General features: G+C 37.1%; 2 protein-coding genes across 5 annotated transcripts in view; both read right to left on the bottom strand.

The window, feature by feature from the left end:
• The window catches only part of LOC107709931 (ankyrin repeat and BTB/POZ domain-containing protein 2-like), a 21,342-nt gene extending 8,735 nt beyond the window's left edge, over positions 1 to 12,607 (bottom strand). Inside the window, exons 1-7 of the mRNA XM_016514602.1 lie at positions 12,595 to 12,607; positions 11,169 to 11,376; positions 4,746 to 4,898; positions 3,416 to 3,581; positions 3,181 to 3,270; positions 1,951 to 2,052; positions 1,227 to 1,323 (exon numbers count right to left, since the gene is read on the bottom strand). Of these exons, the coding sequence (XP_016370088.1) occupies positions 1,227 to 1,323; positions 1,951 to 2,052; positions 3,181 to 3,270; positions 3,416 to 3,581; positions 4,746 to 4,898; positions 11,169 to 11,376; positions 12,595 to 12,607 (829 nt within the window). The remainder of the gene's footprint in view (positions 1 to 1,226; positions 1,324 to 1,950; positions 2,053 to 3,180; positions 3,271 to 3,415; positions 3,582 to 4,745; positions 4,899 to 11,168; positions 11,377 to 12,594) is intronic.
• Positions 12,608 to 23,448: 10,841 nt separating this feature from the next.
• The window catches only part of LOC107709948 (ankyrin repeat and BTB/POZ domain-containing protein 2-like), a 23,037-nt gene continuing 21,563 nt past the window's right edge, over positions 23,449 to 24,922 (bottom strand). For 3 of the 4 annotated variants that reach the window (XM_016514615.1, XM_016514617.1, XM_016514616.1), the window contains one exon: positions 23,449 to 24,334. In XM_016514615.1, the coding sequence (XP_016370101.1) occupies positions 24,321 to 24,334 (14 nt within the window). In that variant the 3' untranslated portion in view covers positions 23,449 to 24,320. The remainder of the gene's footprint in view (positions 24,335 to 24,922) is intronic. The other variant, XM_016514619.1, reaches the window with a different exon arrangement.

The following is a 24,922-nucleotide window of genomic DNA, read 5'->3' as shown; positions in this document are numbered from 1 at the left end:
AACATGCTGATTGGTTGAGTTCACACAGCATTGTATTTCAACCACCATATATTCGCATATATTTTTTTAAATATTACTGTTATTATGTCATGAAATGTAGTTTTAAAAGTATTTCAGGTGAGAATGTAGTAAATCTGCGGTTTATTTATAAAGACAGCGTCTATTTGAAAATGTGCTTTGCCGATTTCGGAGTCGTGAGCTCCACGCGATCAGTGGGCGCTCAGTGTTCATGTTTCCCGACGAGAGCAGCCTCAACTCGGCTAGTCCTTCTGACATTTGCCGCTGGCTCTGATGGGTAAATCTAACAGGTAATCGTTGGTCTTTATTCTATTAATCTATTAATTAATGTTCTTTTTAGCAACATCATATGACCCCTTTAAAATGAAAATGAAAAGAGGCAATACTGTTTGATATAATTTAGTTTCATTGTAATGTATGTACGTCCCCTGAACTACTTTTCTGCGGCCATTAATATGTTTAAATGAAAATTTAAAAAGGCAGTGGTGTTTGATATCATATTTCGTCTTATTGTAAATACAGTGAGGAAAATTGCAGTAGCCAAGGCGAGCTGACTGACATTATCAAGTACGCTGCTGTTTGCAGAATTACCGGACTTGCGTCGTCCCGTCCGCGGGAGTTCACACTCCTAAGTCTAACTCGCGAAGTCCGAACTACAGAGGATGTCCGAAATTTGCGTACTTGGTATTGAGAAACGTGCGCAGACCTACGTCACCAGACCATTTGCCTTATCTTCTCGGTACTTTAGACCGCGATGGAAACACAGACAGCAACAGGTCTGGGGGAAAAAAGTTCCTGGGACAAATTGTTCCAGGTAATTTCGGTGGAAAAGCGGCTTATGACAGATAGGATAGTAGTTTAGATAATTTAGTATGGACAGTGGTACATACTAAAGGTAAAAAAAAAAAAGAGATTTGACTTGTTTAAATGTTGCAGAACTTCCTGTTGAACATCTCCACACGTATTAAATGTTTAAAACCAAACCTGTGCTCTGAGCTGTGGCAAAACACGTCTTCCTGACCCAATTCCATCAACTCTCATACAGTTTGTGGCCTGTACAGTTTGGCTTTGGTCTGCCAACACAGGGCCGTATTTTTAGGGATTCCTGTTTGGGATGGGAGTGACCAGCCTTCCCTGGCAGGCTGTAAATCTGAGCTGGTGGAGGTTGGGAGAGGCTGGCATGAGTGAGGGAGTTGTGCTACACACACCTGCGGAAGATGCCAGCTGGAGAGGCGTCTCGACGTTGCTCTCCTGTCCGTTACGGACGGCTGCTCCTTCCACATTCGCCCCGGCATCTAACAGAAGCTGAAGATACAGACATACATGTAGGTTAGGAGAGCAACAACAAAACCTACTGCTGACAATGGATGAAACTTACATTTTGTGGCTACAATTTAATGTTACATCACTTACAAAAAAGGTTTGTTCAAATGTCCTATTGGTATACTTGCTGTAAATGAAAGATAAGTGAGTATACTTTGTCTGCTTTGTATGTACTTACCAGAGATGTACTTAAAATCAAGCTAAGTATATTTGGTCTACTTAAAGTGGGCTACAATTTAATGTTACATCACTTACAAAAAAGGTTTGTTCAAATGTCCTATTGGTATACTTGCTGTAAATGAAAGATAAGTGAGTATACTTTGTCTGCTTTGTATGTACTTACCAGAGATGTACTTAACAAAATCAAGCTAAGTATATTTGGTCTACTTAAAGTAGAGTTAAATGTTTATTTTAAATATGCAAACCAAAGCTGTTAGTATATTTAAATTGTAAAAATAATATAGGATTTATATACTATAAGATGTTAAGTTCACTTCAAAGACTAAAAGGTGTCCTAAAAGCTAGTAAACTAACAGTATACCTATAAGTTCAAGCGTAGTCTAGTTGCAGTATAAAAGAAATCACGCAATAAAACAAGCAGCTCGTTACCTGCACTACTGATATATGTCCATGTAACACAGCGAATGTGAGCGCCACCCAGTGGCGGCTGTCTTGATGGACTGAAGGGTGTTTGGGAGAGCAAACGGGTACCTGAACACAAAAGACCATCAGCTTTCATACAGGCTGTAGTGCTAAATAAACATGTAACAAAAAAAGCATTCACAGCATGAATTTTTTTTTTATTTATTGAAACGATCTGACACACACTGTGTCCCAATTCAGAGGCTGCATTCGAAGCCTGAATGCATCACAGTGGCGTGACAAAGGCTGTCTAAATTCGAAGGCTCCTTCAAATGCATCTTTCATTTCCCCGCCATGAAGGATTTAACAGACGGATTTTTTGCAGCCCACACTGTCCCAAGATTCCTTGCACGCCGGTGACGATAAGATTTTTTAAAGAAAATGCCAGATTACACTTTTTCAAGTAAATTTGCTTCCTTCGACGGAATCAGCGTCTGAATTGGGATACAGCTATATAATAACAAGCTAGATTGTTTATTATTATTATTATTATTAATTGTTTAGCTGCTGTATCTTTTTTTCTGTGAATTTAGAAGGTTAGGTGAACGTAGTTTTTTTTCAGTTTGATGCTGAACAATTCATTTGTTAGAAATATTATAGATATAACATTTCTAATTTGTGGATTGTTTTTTATGCCTTAAAAAACTATTCTAAAAAAATTTTGAAAAATTAAAAAAGCATAATGTTTTTGTTCAGAGCAGGGTTATTATAGTTCGCTAAAACTGAACTAAAACTAAAACCATAAAAAATAAACAATCAAGTTGCTTAACTTAAAAAAAATAAACAATCAAGTTGCTTGAAATGAACATTAACTGGGGGGGAAACTCCTAAACCTACTTTATTTCAGCTAGTTGCTTCTTTTTTTAAATAAAAAATAAAATATCAAACTTTACCTAAAAATGAAATATATATATATATATACAATTTAAAATATTAATAAAAACTATAATAATATATCAATGATACTTAAATAATGCTGCTTTAGAGATTTGATCTCTTTATAAAAAATTAACCAACCCCCCTTCTTTTTTCATTTTTGCCCAAAGAATCATGAAAATTCAGTTTCACTAATATTATTATTATCATTATTATTATTTGTAAATATTTAATCAACATTTAATCACAATGAACTTGGTTTATACAGGTCTTAACATCCAAAAACAGTGACAGACTAGGAGAGTAACTGGTGGTCCATACCGCTACATCCAGATTGGCTCCAGCATCAATCAGCATTTGGACTAAAGCCTCGTCTCCAGCTGAGCAGGCGTACATGAGTGGGGTCATACCCTACACAGATGCACAGAGAGAGAGAGAGAGAGTGTGACATCTGGATCCAAAACATGATATCAGTGTAACCGAGTGATGTATAGTTTGGTCTTTAGTGCTGACAGGTGCTCTTAATGTCTGGTTTGTGGTTCTGAGTTCACCGTACCTGGTCATCCATGCTGTTGACACCGTCTGGCCCAAGCAGCTCGATGGCCTGGCCAATCAGGTCGGTGCGGCCGCAGTTGAGCATGCGGAAGCCCAGGTCCAGCTGGAACTTATCTGTGGCGGCTTTGGCATCCAGCCGCCTGAAGGAACTAAAGCAGCACTCGGGCCTACAGAAGAAGAGTTAGAAAACACGCATGAAGGAAAAGGAGGACAGTGAGGGAGTGAGTGGAGAAAGGGGTGGTGGGGTTCAGTGCATGCTTTCATGGGTGGAGTGCTGTATTTTCCTGAAGTGTTTTCAAATCATTAAGTATAAGGCTGAGCACTTGAGGATCAGTAAAAATCTGAGGCTTTGCTGGAGGTCTTTGCAAATGTTTTAATGCAGTTTGATGGCAAGAGAAGCATGAGATCATGTTTCACGCTTCAGCGTGTATACATATATATATATATATATATATATATATATATATATTAAAGGTTTTCATTTGTTCTATGCTTCTGAAAATGTTCATTTATTATTATTTGAACATTTTTTGAAGATAAAGTTGCTACATAAAAGGCTGTATGTTCTAACTGGTTGCTAGGGCGTTTTTATGCACTTGCCAAGCTGTTCTAAGTGGTTGCTACGGTGTTTTGGTTGCTTGGGCATTGTTATATGCAGTTGATAAGCTGTTCTAAGTGGTTGCTACGGTGTTTTGGTTGCTAGGGCATTGTTATACGCAGTTGCTAAGCTGTTGTAAGTGGTTGCTAAGGACTTCTGGTTGCTAGGGTGTTTTTATGCTGTTGCCAAGCTGTTCTAAGTGTTGCTAAGGTGTTCAGAGTGGTTGCTAGAGCATTTCTATGCCTTCTGAGTGGTCACTTCACATTTGATTCTGAGTGATTGTTTGGGTGTTATGCAGTTTATATGGTGTTCTGACAGGTTGCTAGGGCATTGCTTTTTGGATGCTATGGTTCTCTGATTGGTTGCTAGGGCATGGTATGTGTTTGTTAATCTGTTGCTCTGCAGTTGTTAAGGTGTTCTGTGGGGATAGTAGGGTGTTAATATGTAGTTTCTTGTGTGTTGCAAAAACATTCAGAACACAACACCTTACGGTAGCTAAGGTTTTTTAGAATGGTTGCTAGGGTGTTGCTGCGTGGTTGCTAAGGTGTTCAGAGTGTTTTTCGGTGTGGCTCTTCTTCTAGGGAGTTTTTGGTGATTGTAAAAGCGACCACCCTGTATTTCTCTCTGTTTTTCTGCTCTCTAGATGTGCTTCGTCTTCCTCAAAGCATTTTCTTCACTCATTTATCGTCCAGCAGGTATGAATGTAGGCTGGTTGTCAGTCAGAATGTCTTACTTCAGCAGTCTGGGCTCACAGTCCAGTCCGGGCAAGAGCAGCCGCGCCGTCTGTCTGACATCATCGCTGTCCACCAATAAGCTGCGGCGATGCTCCGCGTGAACGATGGCCACACGCATCCACTCCATCAGCGGGGGGAGGAGGAGGAACGGCCTGAGGATGGCAAAAAAACAAAAACAAGTTTGTTTCCAATCCACTGTTGTATTAATATTGCAACAATTTTCATTGTATTCATTGCTGTAAGTAACTACAATGGTCCATTGTTCTCTTGATGATACTGACAGGCATGAATTGATTTCAGATTTGGTATTTGACATTTACAAATTTTATTTTTCAAGATGTAAAATAATAAAAAATAAATGCCTTTTAGATTCCAGACTTGTTCCCAAAAGTGAGCTAAAACTGACTATACTATAAAATACGATTGTTTTTATATATAGATAATTATAGACCGTCTATAGTGTGTGTGCATGTAACAAGTCTGCTGAGATCCACAGTTGTGTAAAACAAGTTGGGCCACATCGCGCTAAATCTGCTAGTGTTTGTAAAGCAGGACTTGTGCAATAAGAAAGCACAGCTTTCACTGAGACGGCCTGTATCTTTCAGCAGCCTGTCATATCAAAGAATTCACGCTGAGAATGAGGTACAGCTGCTGAAGTTATCCTGTTTTCAGCAGCTCATGCACACACTCCCTGCAGACATGAATGTGTTTGTATGTGTGCGAGCTTCTTGACATGAGGACAGATATTGGCTATTTACTGGAGGACTACATTTCACAATAATAATTCCGAGATTTGACAGGTTTCAGCCTCTGAAAGGTGAAGCAGAGGTGAAAAAGCATAGAGAAAATACACTTTAAAGTGGGTTGTGTGACTCAAATTTTGACTCAAATTGAATACACCTTAGAAAAAGTGGCTTTCAAAGCCAATATTATTGTAAACTATTGTGAAATACACAGAAACAGAAGGTTTTACCCAAAAAGGAACACTGGAGGATTTAATAAGCATGTCTTGGTCTTTCAAAAATTAAGAGATTAATATATATATATATATATAAAAACAGTGTCAGAACAAATTCATCTTGATAATGTCAGATAACACTTAAGCAAAACATGGTCAAGTCAAAGTGTCCAAATGTTTATCAATTTTACTGTTAGTCCACTGTATGAAGGATTGTTCGGTATAATATGTCACAGTTTACTTTATTTTGCTATCCTCACTTACATAAATGAACTATAGTGTCCTGCACTCACTAGTAAAAAAAATATCAAAAATTATATCTGGTGTCTGAATGATTTTTGGTTTGACTGATAATATTCACTGTATTATTGTTAGTATTGTTAATTTTTTAACAATCATCATCCACACACAAACACACACACAGACACAAAAGTGTATAATAATAATAATAATAATAATAATAATACGCTAATATTTATATATTTAATTTATTATTAATAATAATAATAATCATCATCATCATCGTGTTTTGGTCATTCTTCAAAAATAAAATTCTTAGATAAAAATATTGTATAATAATACTCTATTATTATTATTATTATTATTATTATTATATCATGTTGTTGTTGTCGTTATTAATTAATCATACAAAATTCATGTGTTTGGGTTCTACAAATAAGAGCTTATAGGTGGTCGTCCTTCAATAACTAATTTAATAAAAAACAAATATTGTATTATATTCTAATGTTCAATTTATGCTTCTACTTCTTCATAATAATAATAATAATAATAATAATAAATGTTTTGTCCATCCTTCAAAAACAAAGAATAAATAAAAATGTGTAATATACAAATATTCAGTTCATGCTTATTATTTTTTACTATCACTGATAATAAAAATAATAATAATTAAAAATAATTATCATCATGGGATATTCAAGTGTTTCAGTTTTGTCAGACCATCTTGCCCGTCCTTCAATAATTAAGAAAAATAAATAAATAAATAAATAAATAAAAATAGTGTATAGTAATATACTAATATTCAATTTATTAATACTAATCATCATCCAATGTTCAAGTGTTTCTGGTTCTAAAAAGCAACAGTATGAATGAAAAAAGAGATGCTGTTTGGTTCTTTAAAATAGGACTGAAGTGAAAACACCCTGAATGTATGCACTCTCACCCAGGGGTCAAGCGGTTGACCCCTGCTGGTTGATATCTCAACTACACTGAGATAGTTGCATACTTCTGATGGCCCTGTGGCAGCTGAACAATTGCCATTGAGGTGAATGGAAATGCTTACAAATAGCTTTCTTCAGATAATATAGACCTCCTTTACTGTCACCATCAAAGGCAATTTGTACCAAAAGCGGGTGCATAGTGTAACTGTTCAGATGCACCACCATCAGTTAGCTGTATTTAGCATCCAAGTCAGCCTGAACGGTGAAGTATCTTCACCAGACACTAATACAGGTACAGCATCCCCTTCCCAAATCATAATCTAATCTTTTTCTAAGTAAAACCCTGATAAGAAGATGCGGATACCCACAGCTAGTAGTACTGCTGGTTTTTCATAACGTCTCCCCAGCCTTCCATCCCCTCAGAGAAGGTGAGCTTCACATCGGATTTAGAGACGATAAGAGAGTGGGCCCCCAGATCGCTTGATGCACAGCAGGAACACAATGACGTCAAACAACAAACCAAAGAAGTCCCACCGAGAGTCAGCCTGGCAAGACATGCAAATGAGATGTACCCGAGAGAAGCGTGAAGCTCATTAAACACACAAGATATGCGCAACAGAGAAACAAATCTCCTGAAACCTACAGACACGCTCAACCACAACAAACAGATCAACTCTGCAGATGACAGCTTGATGGGAGCCATTTTGGCTCAAAAGGAAAGACAATTAAAATTCTGAAGTCAGCTTTCAAGTGTGAAACATCTGAAATAGTTGCATACTTCTGATGCTGATGAAAGCTAAATTTAGAGAAGCTACATTTAAATTTTGAGGGAGGATATGAAAAGACACCGCATCAAATCATGGTTTGTTTGTCAGGTGTTTTGCTAGTGATCAGTTTGTTCCGTTTATGTTGTATTCTCAGTGCTGCCACAAGGGGTGCAATAGCGGACAGTAGCATACAGTAGTGTTGTCTTCTACAGGGTAATAATTTTAGTACATCTTCATAAGCAAGTTAAAAGTTCACATGTTGAAAATTTGAAAAATAACGTGAATTTGCTGTTTCACTCAAAATTTGGTTTAGAATTTGGTGTTTCACTCAAATTGTGGTGGTTCACTAAAAGAACTGGTGTAGAATTTGGTGTTTCACTCAAGAAATTTGGTGAAGAATTTGGTGTTTCACTCAAGAAATTTGGTGAAGAATTTGGTGTTTCACTCAAGAAATTTGGTGAAGAATTTGGTGTTTCACTCAAGAAATTTGGTGAAGAATTTGGTGTTTCACTCAAGAAATTTGGTGAAGAATTTAGTGTTTCACTCAAAGTTTGTTGTAGAATTTGGTGTTTAACTCAAATGTGGTGGTTCACTAAAATAACTGGTGTAGAATTTGGTGTTTCACTCAAGAAATTTGGTGAGGAATTTAGTGTTTCACTCAAAGTTTGTTGTAGAATTTGGTGTTTCACTCAAATGTGGTGGTTCACTAAAATAACTGGTGTAGAATTTGGTGTTTCACTCAAGAAATTTGGTGAAGAATTTAGTGTTTCACTCAAAGTTTGTTGTAGAATTTGGCGTTTCACTCCAAATTTGGTGTATCACACAAAAAGTGTAGAATTTGGTGTTTCTCTCAAAATCTGGTAAAAAAAATGTTGGTATTTTACTCACAGTTTGGTGTTCACTAAAATATTTGGTGTTTCACTCAAGAAAACTGGTGAAGAATTGGGTGTGTCACTCATAATTTGTTGTAGAATTTGGTGTCTCACCCAAAATTTGGTGAAGAATGGGATATTTCACTCAAAATTTGGTGGTTCACTAAAATAATTGCTATAGAATTTGGTGTTTCTCTCAAAATGTGGTGTAGAGTTTGGTGTTTCACTCAGAAATTGCTAGTAAAATTTCACAAACAATAACAAAGAACTGGCAAGTAACACAATGAATTAAATGTGAAAGTAGAAAAACTGAAATAGGGTAAATTCAGGTAAACTGAAACAGTTTTTGGGACGACAGAAAAAAATGTCCCAATTAACCTAAAGTAACCCTAGTATTTCATGTGATAAGGCCTCTAACGTGACTAGATTACACCAGAGATGTGTAACGGTGATTCAGAGTTCACTACTGAGAGGCTGCTTCCTTCGCTATAAACATATATAATGCTGAAGCATGTCTCTGAGTCATATACAAACGCTAGCGTCTGGCGGGCAACTCTATGGCCGCTGCATATTAAACGCTGTGGGTTTCAAGGCAGGAATTTCTCGTGGTTTGGCAGAGGATGATGATTAATCCCAGCATTATTGAAAAAAAAAATACATATATGTTTTAAAGAGGTTAGTACTAGACATGTCAGACTAACAGCCAACAGCATTTTTTTTTTGTCTGGCTCACTTTTTTCAGCAGGTGAGATAAAACAAGGCCAAACAGAAATAAAATACATAAATGTTTTAAGAATCTAATACTAGACATGTTAGTGAACCATTTTTGTTTAGTGTGCAAAGAGACCTGACATAGTGGTGTACTGGTATACTTATTCACAGAAATATGTATTCTTAGAAGTAGTTGGAAGTTTCTAAAATGAGGTTCAAACAAGTTCACTTAGTAGTTAACTACTTTGAACTCTGAAGTTAACGTCATCTTAATATGAAAATGTTCGCCAGTTAGTCCGTATGTAAGGATGTGTCTTGTCTTCTCTGTCCTGATCTGGGGTCAGCGTACCTTCCACCCCTCTCATCTTACAGTGCCTCCTTGATGTGCGACCACTTACCACCCAGCACTCCCATTCACCTTTCTGACCCTTTCCTCCCTCTCTCTCCACCCACTCAGTAGGAGACACATACCCGTCATAAATCAACCTCTAGCTCACATATTCAAATTTCACTGGATCCGTAACACCCCCTTTCCATTTACAGGCCTCTGTTAGGACCACACAGTACGCATGTGTGCCATTGTGGTTTCAATTCAAGCAAAGGTTTTATAGACTTTGCAATAGAAGGCATGTTGAGGAGACCGGGCCTTTACTGTAATTACTGCCAGGACTGAAGCACAACCTGTATCCTATTCTGCTACTCCACCACGTACACAGGCTCTTAGCAATATTGCTGGAAATCTTTCCTGGCACGATCGTTAAGAAAAATTCATGATTGGAGTCCTGGAGTCGGCAGTAAGGCTCCATTGTTGTTTTCCACTTAAGTTTGTTAATTGAAGGTCTTACACAAGCAAACCAGCTGTAGCCAAATATCAAGATTTGCCCTTTACTTACTCAACATACAACCTGATATTTGCACACATACATATACACACAATCACAACATGTGTACAATTGTGCTTGGCATTCAGCAGCAACACATCAAAGAAGGAAACAAACATCTGAGCCCATTGACGAAGGCCTGGATTTACTTTGTTTTTGGATGCAGCAGTAGAGCTTCCAGAAATTGTTGTACCTGTGTGACTCATTTATCATGAAAGTAGTTGTTTTTGGGCTGATTTTGCTCAAGTGTATTGCATTTAAACGTGAAATGTATTACATGTCAAAATAAGGCATCTCAAAGAGTTCACAAACAAGAATGTTAGCTAAGAAGCTAACTAAAAGTTGCAATGCTACATCTATCAGTAGCATGACAGTCATTCAGATGTTTTCAATATGCGTATTGTGTAGATTTTCCAGTAACTAGCTACTTTTTTCTAGGAAGTAACAGACAAAATGCTACATTGCTAATATTTAAGTCCTGCTGAGTGAGCGGAGGCAGTGAATTGTCCCTTAAAATGGCTTCAATTAAGCTTTTGTTATAGCTGACTCCTTTTTCAAAATTCTAACTACTGTTGTTTGATTGCCTCAAATTAAAGTTGCTTTTAGCTTGCCAATTAACTGCCTCAACACAGTTACACCTAGTTTTTGTGTCCCACAAACAGGCATCCTTCCAAAAGCCAATATTTACAGTACACCTGTAACTGAACCCTGCATAATATAAACCTTCGTAATTACCTTTAGCAAGCAGGTAATACCCTGAGGACATCCTTGCAGCAAGGCAGGACAGCTAATGACCCACTCTAAAAACCAACCTCTCTTTAAGAACAAATTACAATGAACTTCCAGGAAACAGCAGCTGGAAAAGGAGTTTAAGGAGCTCCTCACATTTCCACTATATCATTATCAGCTTTAAAGTACCTTCAGGCTGTGTGATTTCTAGAGTTTACTTACATATCAATGGGCCATTAGGGGTTTGGGCTGTTAATTAGCTTAGCACCCATTGTGTGAATTGGAGACTGGATTAATGGGAGGGGAATAGTAATGAGGCTCACCTTTCTTTGCTCAGGGCCATCCTGGGCGGATCCAGGTTGGGGTTCTCCATGGACTCCATCTGAGGGCATCGCAGGAAGTAGTAGAGAGTGTGGAGGGCATCTGGAGACCAGGAAACGGGCTGCTGGCGGGCATGACGTGCAGGACTGAGCCCGTGACGAACAGAACTGAGGCGCTGCATATGGTGCATGGCCCGTGACACCAGGTCACCTGATGATGACAAACAATGGATTCAAAACTTCAGATATTTGATTCAGAGCAGTCTAATAAGAGATTAATCTAATTTAATAAAATGCACTTTGTACATAAAATGTCTTGAATACACATTGTCTATGATTATTATTTTCAAAGTTTTTAATTACAACTTTTTTGTGTGTGTGAGCATAAGGTCAAAAATGTCAGGGTGGTCCAACTGTCCTGATATCATAATGAAAAAAAAGCCTCATTAATAGAATGAAAGAATTGAATTTTTTGTTAAGTCACTGAAACTGTTAAATCATTATACAAACATCTGAAAAATCCAAGTCATGTGGTGCAACCACCATGGAGAAAAAAGTATTTATTTATCACGTTTTTACTCGATGGACCGAACAGAAGAAAATGAATCGGGGAACATTTCCATCTCAAAGAAGGCGGAGCCCCAGACCAGTGGTAGTTTGAAGGTGTTTACCAACTGGAGCAAACTTTTCCAGAAAGTTTGCTTTGGTAAGCCGTTTCAAATTCCTGAAACAAATTCCAAATGAACTTCGTTTTGGCCTGATTTTGTTCGCAATGACGTCACATCAGTTCATCTTGGATTCCACTTCGATTTTGCTTACCTATTACGTAATCGGCATAGACCAGTGGTAATTAGAAGGCGTTTACCAGCTGGAGCAAAGTTTTCTGTAAAGTTTACTTTGGCTAGCTGTTTCAAACTCCCACAACAAACTCCAAACGAACTTTGTTTTGCCCTAATTTTGTTCGAAATTATGTCACATCAGTTTTTTATTTTTTTATTTTACTTGCCTATTACATAATCACTATAGACCAGTACTAGTTTGAATTCCACCTTTTCCTTAAAGTTTGCTTTGGCAAGCTGTTTCAAACTCCTGAAACAAACTACTAATGAAACTCGTTTTGGCCTAATTTTCGAAATGACATCACATCAGTTTGTTCTTTGCTTGCCTATTACATAATCACCAGTGGTAGTTCAGAGGTATTAACCAGCCAGACCAAACGTTTCCATAAAGTTTGCTTTCGCAAGCTGTTTCAAATTCCCAAAGCGAATTCCAAAATAACTTTATTTTGGCTTGATTTTGTTCGAAATTATGTCACATCAGTTCATCTTGAATTCCACTTTGATTTTGCTTACCTATTACGTAATCGGCATAGACCAGTGGTAATTAGAAGGTGTTTACCAGCTGGAGTGAAGTTTTCTGTAAATTTCACTTTGGCTAGCCATTTCGAACTCCCAAAATGAACTCCAAACAAACTTCGTTTTGGTCTGATTTTGTTCGAAATGACATCACATCAGTTCATCTTCAATTCCACTTTGACTTTGCTCACCTATTACGTAATCACTATAGGCCGGTGGTAGTTTGAAGATGTTTACAAGCTTGAGAAAACTTTTCTATAAAATTTGCTTTGGCAAGCTGTTTCGAACTCCTGGAACAAACTCAAAATGAACTTTATGTCGTTACTTCAGTTCGTTCTTTGATTTCGACTGAAATATATATGGGCCTTACGGCTCTAGCCTTTCAAACATCCCTCTAAAATCAGATTGAAAGTGCTACCAACAACAGAAAATTTTTCACATCCCAGACTTGTTTTGTGGGACCAAATCCTACATTTTAGTTTGTGTAGTAGATGCCCCATTTGCATCCAGCATTCCAGGGCAGCTGAGGACGTATAGATGCCCCACTGTCCGCCGGTCTCCTGGGTACAGCTGGATCAAACCTACATGAGAGCCCATGAGGAGGCGCCAACATCACAAGCGGTGCACAAAGAGAGCTCTCACTAAATTCATTGAGACTGTGTGTGATTGCTAATGTCCTTCTGAACGTTTGGCCTGCATGAACGTGCCCTTGTGCTGTGGGAGACAAGCAGCAAAGTGTTCGGTTTTTGCAGTAGGAAATTCATGCCTTCTACCGGTAAGCCACCAACCATACCACCGGTGGGCCTGTGGCATGATGGGTAAACACAGGTAAAACCCATGCCAACAAAGGAACTCCTTCACGGCAATATCCCATTTTCAAATGTAAACTTGTGTGAGGAGGGAACCAAAACACTGTACAATGAACCGACAGTTAGACTTTTGCTGAATAAGGCACTGTAATCTTTGTATTTTCCACTTTAACGTTCAGCTAAATTGCATTTGTTCAGCTTTCCGCTTATATAAAATCCAGTTCAGACAATACATCCCAGACCAGATGTTGCTTTTATCAAGGGAACTGTGTTGAAACAGACATGCTTTCAGTGCATGAGACACTGGAAAATCTTCCTTCAATCCTGATAGAAGAGTTTCTAATAACCATAACATCCTGCAGGAATTATCTAGAATAACAGACATGAGGCACTTAAGGCACCAAAAGACTTTTAGTTGACTTCCAGACTCTTTTTGTGCCTTTTTTTCTCTATTTCCGTCACAGATCATTCTATTTACAAAGCAAACATGCCTCCTCTTTGGGAACGACATAGTGGTGTTTATTCATAGCATAAAATAATAGGCTAATCAGACCGGAAAGATAAACAGCATCCACATTATCTCCTTTTCCATGTTGTGTTTGCAGGGATAACACCAAGCAATTGTGTCTCTATATGAAACTTGCTGCAATCTTGACTCTGTTGAGTGTCAACGCGAGCACTGTGACAGGTAGTGGCATACCTAAAATAGTAAAATTGTGTAGTTTATAATTTGCCATATGTATATACGATTTTGTATCAAAGTTAGCGGTGTAACGATACACTTATTCATATTGAACCGAGGCTTTCGTTTCGGTAAGCATTACAAACACTGTGAATTTTGTGAACCGTTACACCCCTAATCAAAGTATATTAAATAATATGTAATTTAATATAATAATATTATAGCATAATAATATAATTTCATTATTTTATGTTGCTTATACTTTGAAAATATATATATATGCAAAATAACATGCATATAAATAGTATAAGTATATAAAATATGCGAAATTATACGCAAAATAAAATTTAGTTATTAGTTTTCATATTTTATATTTGTATGTATTTTGTGCATATTATTATTATTATTATTATTATTATTGTTCAATTTGCAATTGTGGAGGAAATTTTATTCTATATTCATATTATTAGTAGTGTTATTTGCTTTACTCTACTAAAGAGTGTTATTTCTTTTTTAAATGCCTCATTAATGTGCTTAAGTTTGTCATGAGATGAGAGATAACAGGAAATCTAAGTGCAAGACAAGGGTGAGACAGGAAAATATTATGTCAGCTTTTTAGATGTCCTGGCTTCTTAGAAACGAATCTGGAGGACATAGTTAGCCACCTTAAATGGACATATATGTTGAGTTAGGATGTTGCCTCTTTGTCACACTCTGTAGCCAATCTGTATGACTGTTGACCTTTTCTTGCAAGAAAATAAATCTTCAAAAGACTTTTGTCTCATACCTTTATTGAAATAGAAAATTGCCACAACAGCAATTTTTCATTTTGCCCTATTATTTAATGCACTATTATTTTCACTATTAACACTGAATCCAAATCTTAGCAATAACATTTTTAAACAAAATACAAAAAGCAAAGTTATAAATATAAAAAGCAATTTAAAATTGCATTCAATATTCAGGATGTGACATTTATGGTAAGCGTCAAACTGAAAGATTCCAGCGTGTCCAACTTTCTCATAAGCTGTAGCTTAAATGCGACCTTTCTGAGTTGTAAATGATTCAGTATGTTTCATAACGGACAGGAGAGAGTGAAACAGATAAAACCAAGAGTATGTATCAGACATAACAGACAGACAGGAAGGAAGTCAGACACTCACTTCTGGCTCCATATTTTGTGGATAAACTCCATTTATTTCAATCAGTGTTGGGAGTAACACATTACAAGTAATGTGAGTTATGTAATCAGATTACTTTTTTCAAGTAACTAGTAAAGTAACACATTACTTTTAAATTTACAATGAAATGCACACATTAGGCAAAAGAAAGCTGCTTGGTTTGAAAGTGGCTTCTGTCTGAGCGGTGCTTCATATATCCTTTTTGGTCATTTTTGTGAAATTTTGCTAATGTGGCCGCACCTTAATCCAAAACAAGTCCTTACAGTCTCCTTGACAGCCAATGCAAGAAATGGTCTTCTGTGGACATTAAACCAAATTTAAATGTAAACATGGAAATTGTCTATGGAGGGACATCTTGCCATTTTTTCCAAGTTCAGATACAAAATAAACTTTTCTTGTTCTACACAAAAACAGCGGTTCATTTGCCGTATTTACCACTTTCAAAACCGCAGTCTCTGACGAGATCAGAAAAACAAAGGCGCCATTATGATCCATAACCCCACCATAAACGTTAAAGCAATTCCAAACAAACTAATTCTAAAGTTTACATGCTTCAGGGAGGATCACACAAACAAATGTGAGAATTTGCAAGCTCAATAGATTCAATTCTGCGATTGTGAAACACTTTACGACTAAATCCAAATAACATACTAATAAACGTCACATTACATTTGAACAGAAATCACGAGAACAATAACCACTGGTGACTAGAACTGTGTCTTATTGTCTCCAAGGTGTTGTCTTTGATAACAGAGGTTGCACAAGGTTAGGACAGTCACTTCCTCTGTAAACATCTCCTCTCACATCCACAATACTGATTTCTAGAACAACCTGGTGGTTCAGTCTTGATGAGTTCATAGGAATTTCCCAGTTCTCAGAGTGAAGCAGCGTGTTCTACATTTTAATCTGACCGTCTGCCTAATTAAACGATTGCGTAAGACCAGGATGGCTTTTTTTAAAGCAATGATTTATAGCAGATAAAGAACTGTTAACAACATGAAATTATCTGCTCAGTTCTCTTCATATTTCCAGTCTTGTTGAGATGTTTTGGACTTAGTGAGTCATAGTGAGTTTTGTTTAGGTGACGGTCATGACTTCATGCTACACTTTTCTTCTCGAAATTTGTTTTTTTGCTGAGCCATCATTTGTTGATTTAGTTGAGTTGTCTCCAGTAGTGACTTCCTGTCCATATGGAAGGATCAGGAAAAACAGAGCGATCAAGGAAGGGGAAACTTGTGCAGTTAAGTTTCTCACTGGTTCTTTGTAGTCCTGGACAAAGCTTTGCTTTGGCCTTCAGGGTTAAGAGTCCTGCCAAGGAAAAGGAAACAAGCAAGGAACCCTACCAGAGAAGCAAAAACAAAGCAATATTGTTAGTCCTGTTTCTGATTTTTGGAAGGATCTTCATAGGAAAGACGGATCTCTATCCCATCTGTGAACTTGTTGAGGTCAATGGTTAGGATTTGAGGCTACACACACACACACAAAATAAAAAAATAAAAAAAATAAAAAATTCCACCTCTCCCTCCTTTCCCTAAAAAATGTTAGTTACAGTGAGGCTCTTACAATGGAAGTGAATGGGGCTGCTTCTTAATCATTTAAATACTTGCTGCAAGCAAAATCGCATACTTCTATTTGGTAGATACTACATTTGATGAAGGACTTACATCGCAACCAAAAAAGTATGTTCTATATGAAATGTGCCTGATATGTGTAGTGAATACAATTCATACATACTACATTTGTTATGTTGGCTTTGTCTTGTGCCCTACGGCATCAATTGTGTCACTTCGCTGCCATTCACGCCTCCTTTCCCATGGCCGCATGGGATAGTCAAGTTTCCATTGAATCTTGGCCGATGTAATAGGTTACTGGAGTCATTTTCGTCCATTGTTTTCCAAATATTATGTATTCGGACATACTACTCTTTTAGTGTACTGTTTTTCAAGTACTGTACAGTAGGGAAGTGTATGTTAAATATTTTGGGATACTGCATTAAAAAAAACACATGGGATGGTAACAGTGGTCATTCAAAAATGTTGTATGCTATATTCTAATATCACATACAGTTAAAATCGCACCTTTGGATGGAAAAGTAGCTAGTTTCAATACCACAGCCACAAGATGTAAACAACATGCAAGTTAAGATTATTTTAGCGTGAAATATCATTTACTAACCTTTTCTATGTAAAGTTCTATCCAATAGTAAAGTTTTGTCACTTTTAAAACATAATGCTGTAAACCCCAAACAGCTTTACAGCTTAAATAATACACAAGTTATAACATAAATCTAAGTGCTTTGATAAAATTATAAGCTTCACATTGCTGCTGTTACATCCTCCAAATATTGGCCCCATTTACGTCTACTGTGGTACTCAATACACCACAAATGCAGTCGATGGAGTTTAACTTGTACTAAACCCGGACTATTCCTTTAAGCGACTAAAAGTCTCCATCCAGAACGTTTAGAAGTGCTTTTCTACCCACAGGGCCAGTTTCTAGATAAGCCCATGCTTTCTGCTTCTGTCATGTACAGGGTGAAGATTCGAGACTTTTACAGATGAGGGTGGCTCCAGCCTTCATGAATACAGTCTGTTTATAATACCACAGTGTGGTAAGAGTAAAGCACTATGGGAATGACTCCTCAGACACTCACGAACACTGGCATCATAAATTCCAGTAGACAAAAGCTAAACGTTTGTTTATAGTAAACACCCTCTTCATGGTGTCTGTGATTTACGTTTATTACAGCACATTTACAGCTTCAGGGTGGCTGACTAACAACACTCCTTTTAAAGGTGACATTATATCAAATACACATAGAAGAAAATCCCCTTTTTTACATACATGAGATCCTATACTAAAGATCTTTCCAAACACATCAGCTAAATACTAGGGGCTTCTGGATGGTTCCAGTGTGTGACTAAGCGGTTCCTATGCTATTATATGTGGTTGAAAAGGTGTTCCTAGGACACTGCTACATGTTTTATGGGTGACTGAGTGATTGCCAAAGTCCTTTGTTTTTAAGGTGTTGTGGATGATTACTTGAGTTTTGGAACTGTACACAGCTGCTTTGGCATTTGGGGTGAATTCTGAGGTGTTACTATGTGATTGTGAAAGTAATGTCTGCAAAAGTGTCCTGTGTGGTCATTGGGGTGTTTTGAGTGGTTGCTAGAGTGTTGCTAGTGTATTCTGGGAGATTACTACAGTGTTTTAGGTGATTGTTAATGGGTTATTAGTGTGTCACTAGGGTGTTTTGGGTGGTTGCTAGATGGTTTCTAGTCTGTTCTGGGTGTTTGTACAGTGTTTTAGGCCAGTGGTTCTCCACTGGTTTGGCCATAGGACCCACATTTTCACATGGTCATTAAGCCATGATCCAATTTTTTTTAGCAGTTTGACCTAATTCCTAACAAATTAGGAATTAATTAATTAGGAATTCATTTACAAAACCAAGCAAGTTTATTTTATATATTTTATAGGTAAGGCTATTTAATAGCAGTCCCAAACTAGTTTTTGTTAATACACTAAAGTTAGCAATTGGTATGAGCCACAACACTCATTTAAAAATATCCAAAATATTTTTGCATGTTTGTGGTTATGAATGTAATGAATAGAATGAACATCATACCTGTATGCAAATTCTTCCCAGCTAACACACAAAGTACTAGTTACGTAATTTATCTGTACTTTTTTGGTAATTTCATGACTTACTAATTGACATCACAACTATGACGTTGCATGCTCGTAATTTCTTTTGTGCTTTATTTATAATAAAGTGACATACAGTGCTCACCGCCACATTTGAAGAGTGTGTGCTATTCGAGCAGAGCATAACGACTGACAGGACAGGAAAGTTATTCTTCCCAGCTAACACACAAAGTACTAGTTACGTAATTTATCTGCACTTTTTGGTAATTTCATGACTTACTAATTGACATCACAACTATGATGTTGCATGCTCGTAATTTTTTTTTTGTGCTTTATTTATAATAAAGTGATATACAGTGCTCACCGCCACATTTGAAGAGTGCGTGCTATTCGAGCAGAGCATAACGACTGACAGGACAGTTCACTTTTCTGACATTTAATGACACTGTAAAGCTGCTTTGACACAATCAGTATTGTATAAAGTGCCATTTAAATAAAGGTGACTTGACTTGACTTGTTATAATGAATAATGACACTGACATATAGCCTGGCAACATCTCATCTGACCGCAGATATTGAATTAGCATTTTTCTCAGGCGCTCTTTACTTAACTATTGACAGAAGTGTCAACAGCTTTCATGCACATTTTTCAAAATAAAAGCATCACAAACAAAGAATTACGTTTGTTGTTGTTTCTTTGACTACTCACTTCACAACCCATGCAAAACGGGTCTTGCTAGGGCATTTTTGGGTGGTCGCTAGGGTGTTTGGGTGGTTGCTAGAGGGTTGCTAGTGTGTTAAAGGTGGTTGTTAGGGTGTTCGGGTGGTTGCTAAAGGGTTTGCTAGCGTGTTAAAGGTGGTGGTTGCTAGAGGGTTGCTAGTGTGTTAAAGGTGGTTGATAGTTTTTTTTTTGGGTGGTTGTTAGGGTGGTTGCTAGAGGGTTGCTAGTGTGTTGAAGGTGGTTGTTAGGGTGTTTGGGTGGTTGCTAGTTTGTTGAAGGTGGTTGTTAGGGTGTTTGAGTGGTTGCTAGATGGTTGCTAGTGTGTTCTGGTGAGTGTGTGGTTGCAGGTGGTTGTTAGGGTGTCCGGGTGGTTGCTAAAGGGTTTGCTAGCGTGTTAAAGGTGGTGGTTGCTAGAGGGTTGCTAGTGTGTTAAAGGTGGTTGTTAGGGTGTCCGGGTGGTTGCTAAAGGGTTTGCTAGCGTGTTAAAGGTGGTGGTTGCTAGAGGGTTGCTAGTGTGTTAAAGGTGGTTGTTAGGGTGTCCGGGTGGTTGCTAAAGGGTTTGCTAGCGTGTTAAAGGTGGTGGTTGCTAGAGGGTTGCTAGTGTGTTAAAGGTGGTTGATAGTTTTTTTTTTGGGTGGTTGCTAGTGTGTTGAAGGTGGTTGATAGGTTGGTTGCTAGAGGGTTGCTATTGTGTTAAAGGTGGTTGTAAGGATGTTTGGGTGGTTGCTAGTTTGTTGAAGGTGGTTGTTAGGGTGTTTGGGTGGTTGCTAGAGGGTTGCTAGTGTGTTAAAGGTGGTTGTTAGGGTGTTTGGGCGGTTGCTAGTGTGTTGAAGGTGGTTGTTAGGGTGTTTGGGTGTTTGCTAGTGTGTTGAAGGTGGTTGTTAGGGTGTTTGAGTGGTTGCTAGTGTGTTCTGGTGAGTGTGTGGTTGCTAGAGTGTTCTGATGAGTATGTGGTTGCTAGAGTGTTGCTGGCTGGTTGCTAGGGTGTCCTGGGTGATTGCTATCGGAATACCAAGTGGTTGCAAGATATTCTGAACCCTACATATGGCTCTGGTCCCTCAATCAACGCACCAAAGTTTTGGACTGAAGTACAGTAAGTAAAGAGATGAACAGTGATATTTGCTACAGCAAGCACCACTTAATACAGCTGACAGGAAACAGAGGTTTCAGCAGGGCCTGATTTCCTCTCCTGTGGTACATGACTGTAAATATGAAACATATGGCTAGGTATAAAAATATAATGCTTGGTTAGTTCTCCGTGATTGTCCAATTAAGTGTGGGACAGAATTTCAGGGAAGTCAGAGAAAGTGCACGTGAGTAAATGATGACTATGTCCCATTTCAATATTGTTTAACAATTCCAATCTATTGATAATGATTGCTACATTATGGATCAGATAGTGTGCATAATATGATTCTGCACTAATTCAGATGAGTTGCAAAAAAAATAAAAATGCAGATGCATGTGCATATCTATCCACAAACACACACAAACCTAGGATGTGGCTGGATGCAGCACGAGAAACCACCGTTTATGAGAGGCTTTCGGCTCCATCAAATGAGATTCTAAACCCCTCCATGAAAATCCAACCCACAACAAATTTGTCCAGCTGCAGCGGGAAAAGCATCTGTGTGTGTGAGTCTGCTTCTCTGTATACAGGGCAGGACAAAGCCTGGAGTATTTGCTGATGCTGGCCGTTCCTTACAATGGAATCGGCTTTACAATGAGTACAAATGTCTGCAACTGCACTCAACACACTCTCAGCACTCCAGTCCGGTTACCGTTTACTCCCAAGGGTCGTAAAGGGTGTTATTTGACAAGCCTGTGAAGCATTTCCATGTATAGTTTTCATCAGAAGGTGCTGGTGTCCAAGTAGACAGGCACAAATGAATACTGTGAAAACTGTTTTTAAAATAGTTGAAGGTGAAGTTTGAATTATTTAACATTTTGACTTTTAGAATATTGTTTCTGAAAGTTACATTTTTCATTTTAGAATAGTGAATTGAAATATTATACATTTGAATTTTAGAATAATTTTAGAATAGTGAGTTTTTTTCCTGAAAGCTAAAACAGTGAATTTTCGAATTTCGAGTAGCCCAATCTACTATGTCAATACTGTATGAAGTATTTTTAATGTTTTTTTTTTGTTTGCTTGTTTGTTTTTTTCACAGGTTTTTTACCGGTAATTTGAATAGTGCAGTTGATCGTTTTATATATATATATATATATATATATATATATACATCGGGTAAAATAAGTATTGTACAAGTCCCTTTGGATAAATGCGTCTGCTAAATGACTAAATGTAAATGTGTGTATATATACTGTATATGGGGTCCATCTTTTGAAAAATGAGACAGCTCCATTTGTTTTAATTTTTTGTTTTGTTTTGTTTTTATTCCATTTTTAAACATGACTCTTAATTCAAATATTGCAAAAACGTCCAACCCGTTTTGCTGCCCACACATACAGAAACAATGGAATTTCCAGAAGTCCAGATGTCGACCGTAACTTTTTGCACATGGCTAATGTTAACCGCCCCTAAAAACATCCGTTTAGGAGGTCAGGGGTCTTTAATTCAATTAGTAATGGTATTAATACATTAACCCGACCTGAGATCTGTCACTCACAGTAGCTAACAGGTAAGCTAACGATGAAGATGTTGGTAAAGTTGACATAAATATAATAAATATGCAGTAAATGTCACCTTCCACCATTATTACATCTCATTCTAACAAGTGCAATACTAAATAGCCTACTAAATTTGACTTAGTATTGAAACAAATATATAAATATAGTATTAAATATATACAGATGGACACCCAGCTAACAGGGAATGTTTGTTATGGTTTAGAAATGTTAGAACAAAATGTTCTTAAAGTAATGTTTATGGAACATCTCACAACGTTATTAATATTTGATATACATTCTCATAACAGTGACATTCTCAGAACGTACTTATGATGGTATTTGTAGGCTACTTGATGAATGTTCTAAGAAAGTTATTTTTTTTTTTTGTAACCTTTAAATAACACTCTAATCACAACAAGAAAACTGGACATTTTAGCATTTTTAGAAAATTAAAAATAAACATTCAAATAACATTATATTTTGGGTGGAAAAGTTAGTTGAATGTTGTAAGAAACGTTTTAAATAATGTTATAATAATGACAAGAAAACTGGACATCAAAACCACATCATTGTTATAACCTAAATTTGTTACGACTTGTATGGAAGTCATATTGATGTAAATTGTTTTATATATATATATATATATATTTAAAATTTCAGTTTTAGAATAGGGAAATACTGTTTCTATATAAAAAAATAATGATGTCTATAAAATTTTACAATAGTCAATTATTGTTTCTGAAATATAAAAGTATTATAAATATTTTGAATAACAGAATACTGTTTATGAAGTAGTTACATTTTACATTTTAGGAAAGTGAATTACTGATTCTGAAATATTTATATAATATTTTAACATTTCAATTTTAGAATAGGGAAATATTGTTTCTATATAATAAAATAATAATGTTTATGAAATAGTTACATTTTACAATAGTAAATTATTATTTCTGAAATATTATACATTTGAATTTTAGAAAAAAAAACAGAATATTGTTTATAAAATATTTTAGATTTTTTATTTTATTTAACAATCTGTTTAGAGTGCAGTATCAAGCAAATTAACTTATTCATGAACTGTCCATTACATTTCACAGTACTGACTGACACCATTTTTACAGAATATTATGTTAACGTAATTAAGATTATAAACTGATTTTGTTACTCTGCCTCAGTATAACCTTATCACTCGTCTTAACCTGGTCCACTGTGACCCTACGTTTTTTGTTTTTTTTTGGAGAGGAACCCAAGGTGCTGTGAATAAAATCAGATAAACCATAAAACATTCATTTTGTGTTGCCAACAATCTCTATGAACTAATTCTTATATGTGAGAGTTCTCCAAATGTAGCTTAAAATAGCAAATCGCACCGTACAGATCGGGTGTCACACTAATGTTTATTCAGTATTTTGTGCTATGAATGACTGACATTAGGTAAGCGTCCATTCTACTCCGTTTCCATGTATTCTTAGGACTTCACACATCATTTTCGCTCTTGCACCATGAGAGCACGGCTAGTCGAGCTTCTGTAAGTTTAGAAACTGGCAGTACAAGCGAGAAATCTCCCATGAGTCCACGCCCCGTCTGAACACCCGCCTGCCTTTCCCACAGCCCATCCCGACACACTCACACATAAAGAATCTCCTCTCCTCGTTCGCCTCAGATCATCACTTCTGGGACAAAAGTGTGACAAAGATAGAGAAAGAAAGAAAAAGAGATGCTCTTTCAGTAGAACTGAGGTGAAAATCAATTTCAGAGAGTTTCCTCACACCGGGAACTAGACCTAACAGGCTATAAAAGACCAACAGATGGGTTTTTATTTGGGTGTTTTTATACTGAAATTCTTGATCAAGTCTTTTTCTTGAAGAAGCTCATTCCACTCTCAGTAATAGCAGCGGTGTCCGTATAGACTGCATTCCTGATGGATCATTAGTCTGGAAATAAAGATGTGTTTGGTCTACCACGAGTCAGTTGTTCCTGTGCATGGATCCGAATGTGTTAAATGCCGAGGTCTCTCTCCTTTATGGGCCCAGAGGTCTCGCTCTCTGATGTCTAAGTGGCCTTTCACATTCAACGGAGGCCACCTGCTTCAAAAACAAGCTCTTCATTCATAACGGCCATGGTCAGCACTTTAGTCATTTCCTGCCGGAGACGTCAAGTCAGACACTTTCTGCTCCTGGTAATGACGCTCTCGCAGTGTTTGCATACATTCACAGATGAAGCGAATTAATGCAACATTTGTCAAATACACAGATGTTTCATAAAGCAACAGAAACACTTTTTATACTGCTTAATACAGCGCCATCTGTCATGAATAAGGTAAACACTAACATATGCTATTTAAATACCAATTAAGTGGGGGTGTATATGCTTTCATCAGTGTTTTTTGAAACGTGAAAAAAATAAATAAATAAATCAAAATTAACAGTGCGACTACCTAAAAATGCTTTTACTGTTATATAAACACAGATTTGTGAGCATTGGAATTGAATTGTTAGAATAAGCACGCAACACACATCGTGCTTGATCACAGAATCTAACTGAGAATAATAAAGTGTGTCGTCATCAAGGCTTTTGCAGGGCTTGACCTAGGCGGCTGGTCCCATTTTGCTCTCGCGGTACTTTCGAATGCACACGTGATCGTAGGGCGGCTGCAGCGCCGATCAAAGTTGGACAAAAGTATTTTAATGTAACCAGAATGCATTGTTTTTGACAGGCGGCAGCCGATCTTTG

Source organism: Sinocyclocheilus rhinocerous, unplaced genomic scaffold (genome assembly GCF_001515625.1).
Source record: "Sinocyclocheilus rhinocerous isolate Xijiao unplaced genomic scaffold, SAMN03320098_v1.1 scaffold2792, whole genome shotgun sequence".
Lineage (NCBI taxonomy): Eukaryota > Metazoa > Chordata > Actinopteri > Cypriniformes > Cyprinidae > Sinocyclocheilus > Sinocyclocheilus rhinocerous.
This window is presented reverse-complemented; position numbering and strand designations above follow the sequence as displayed.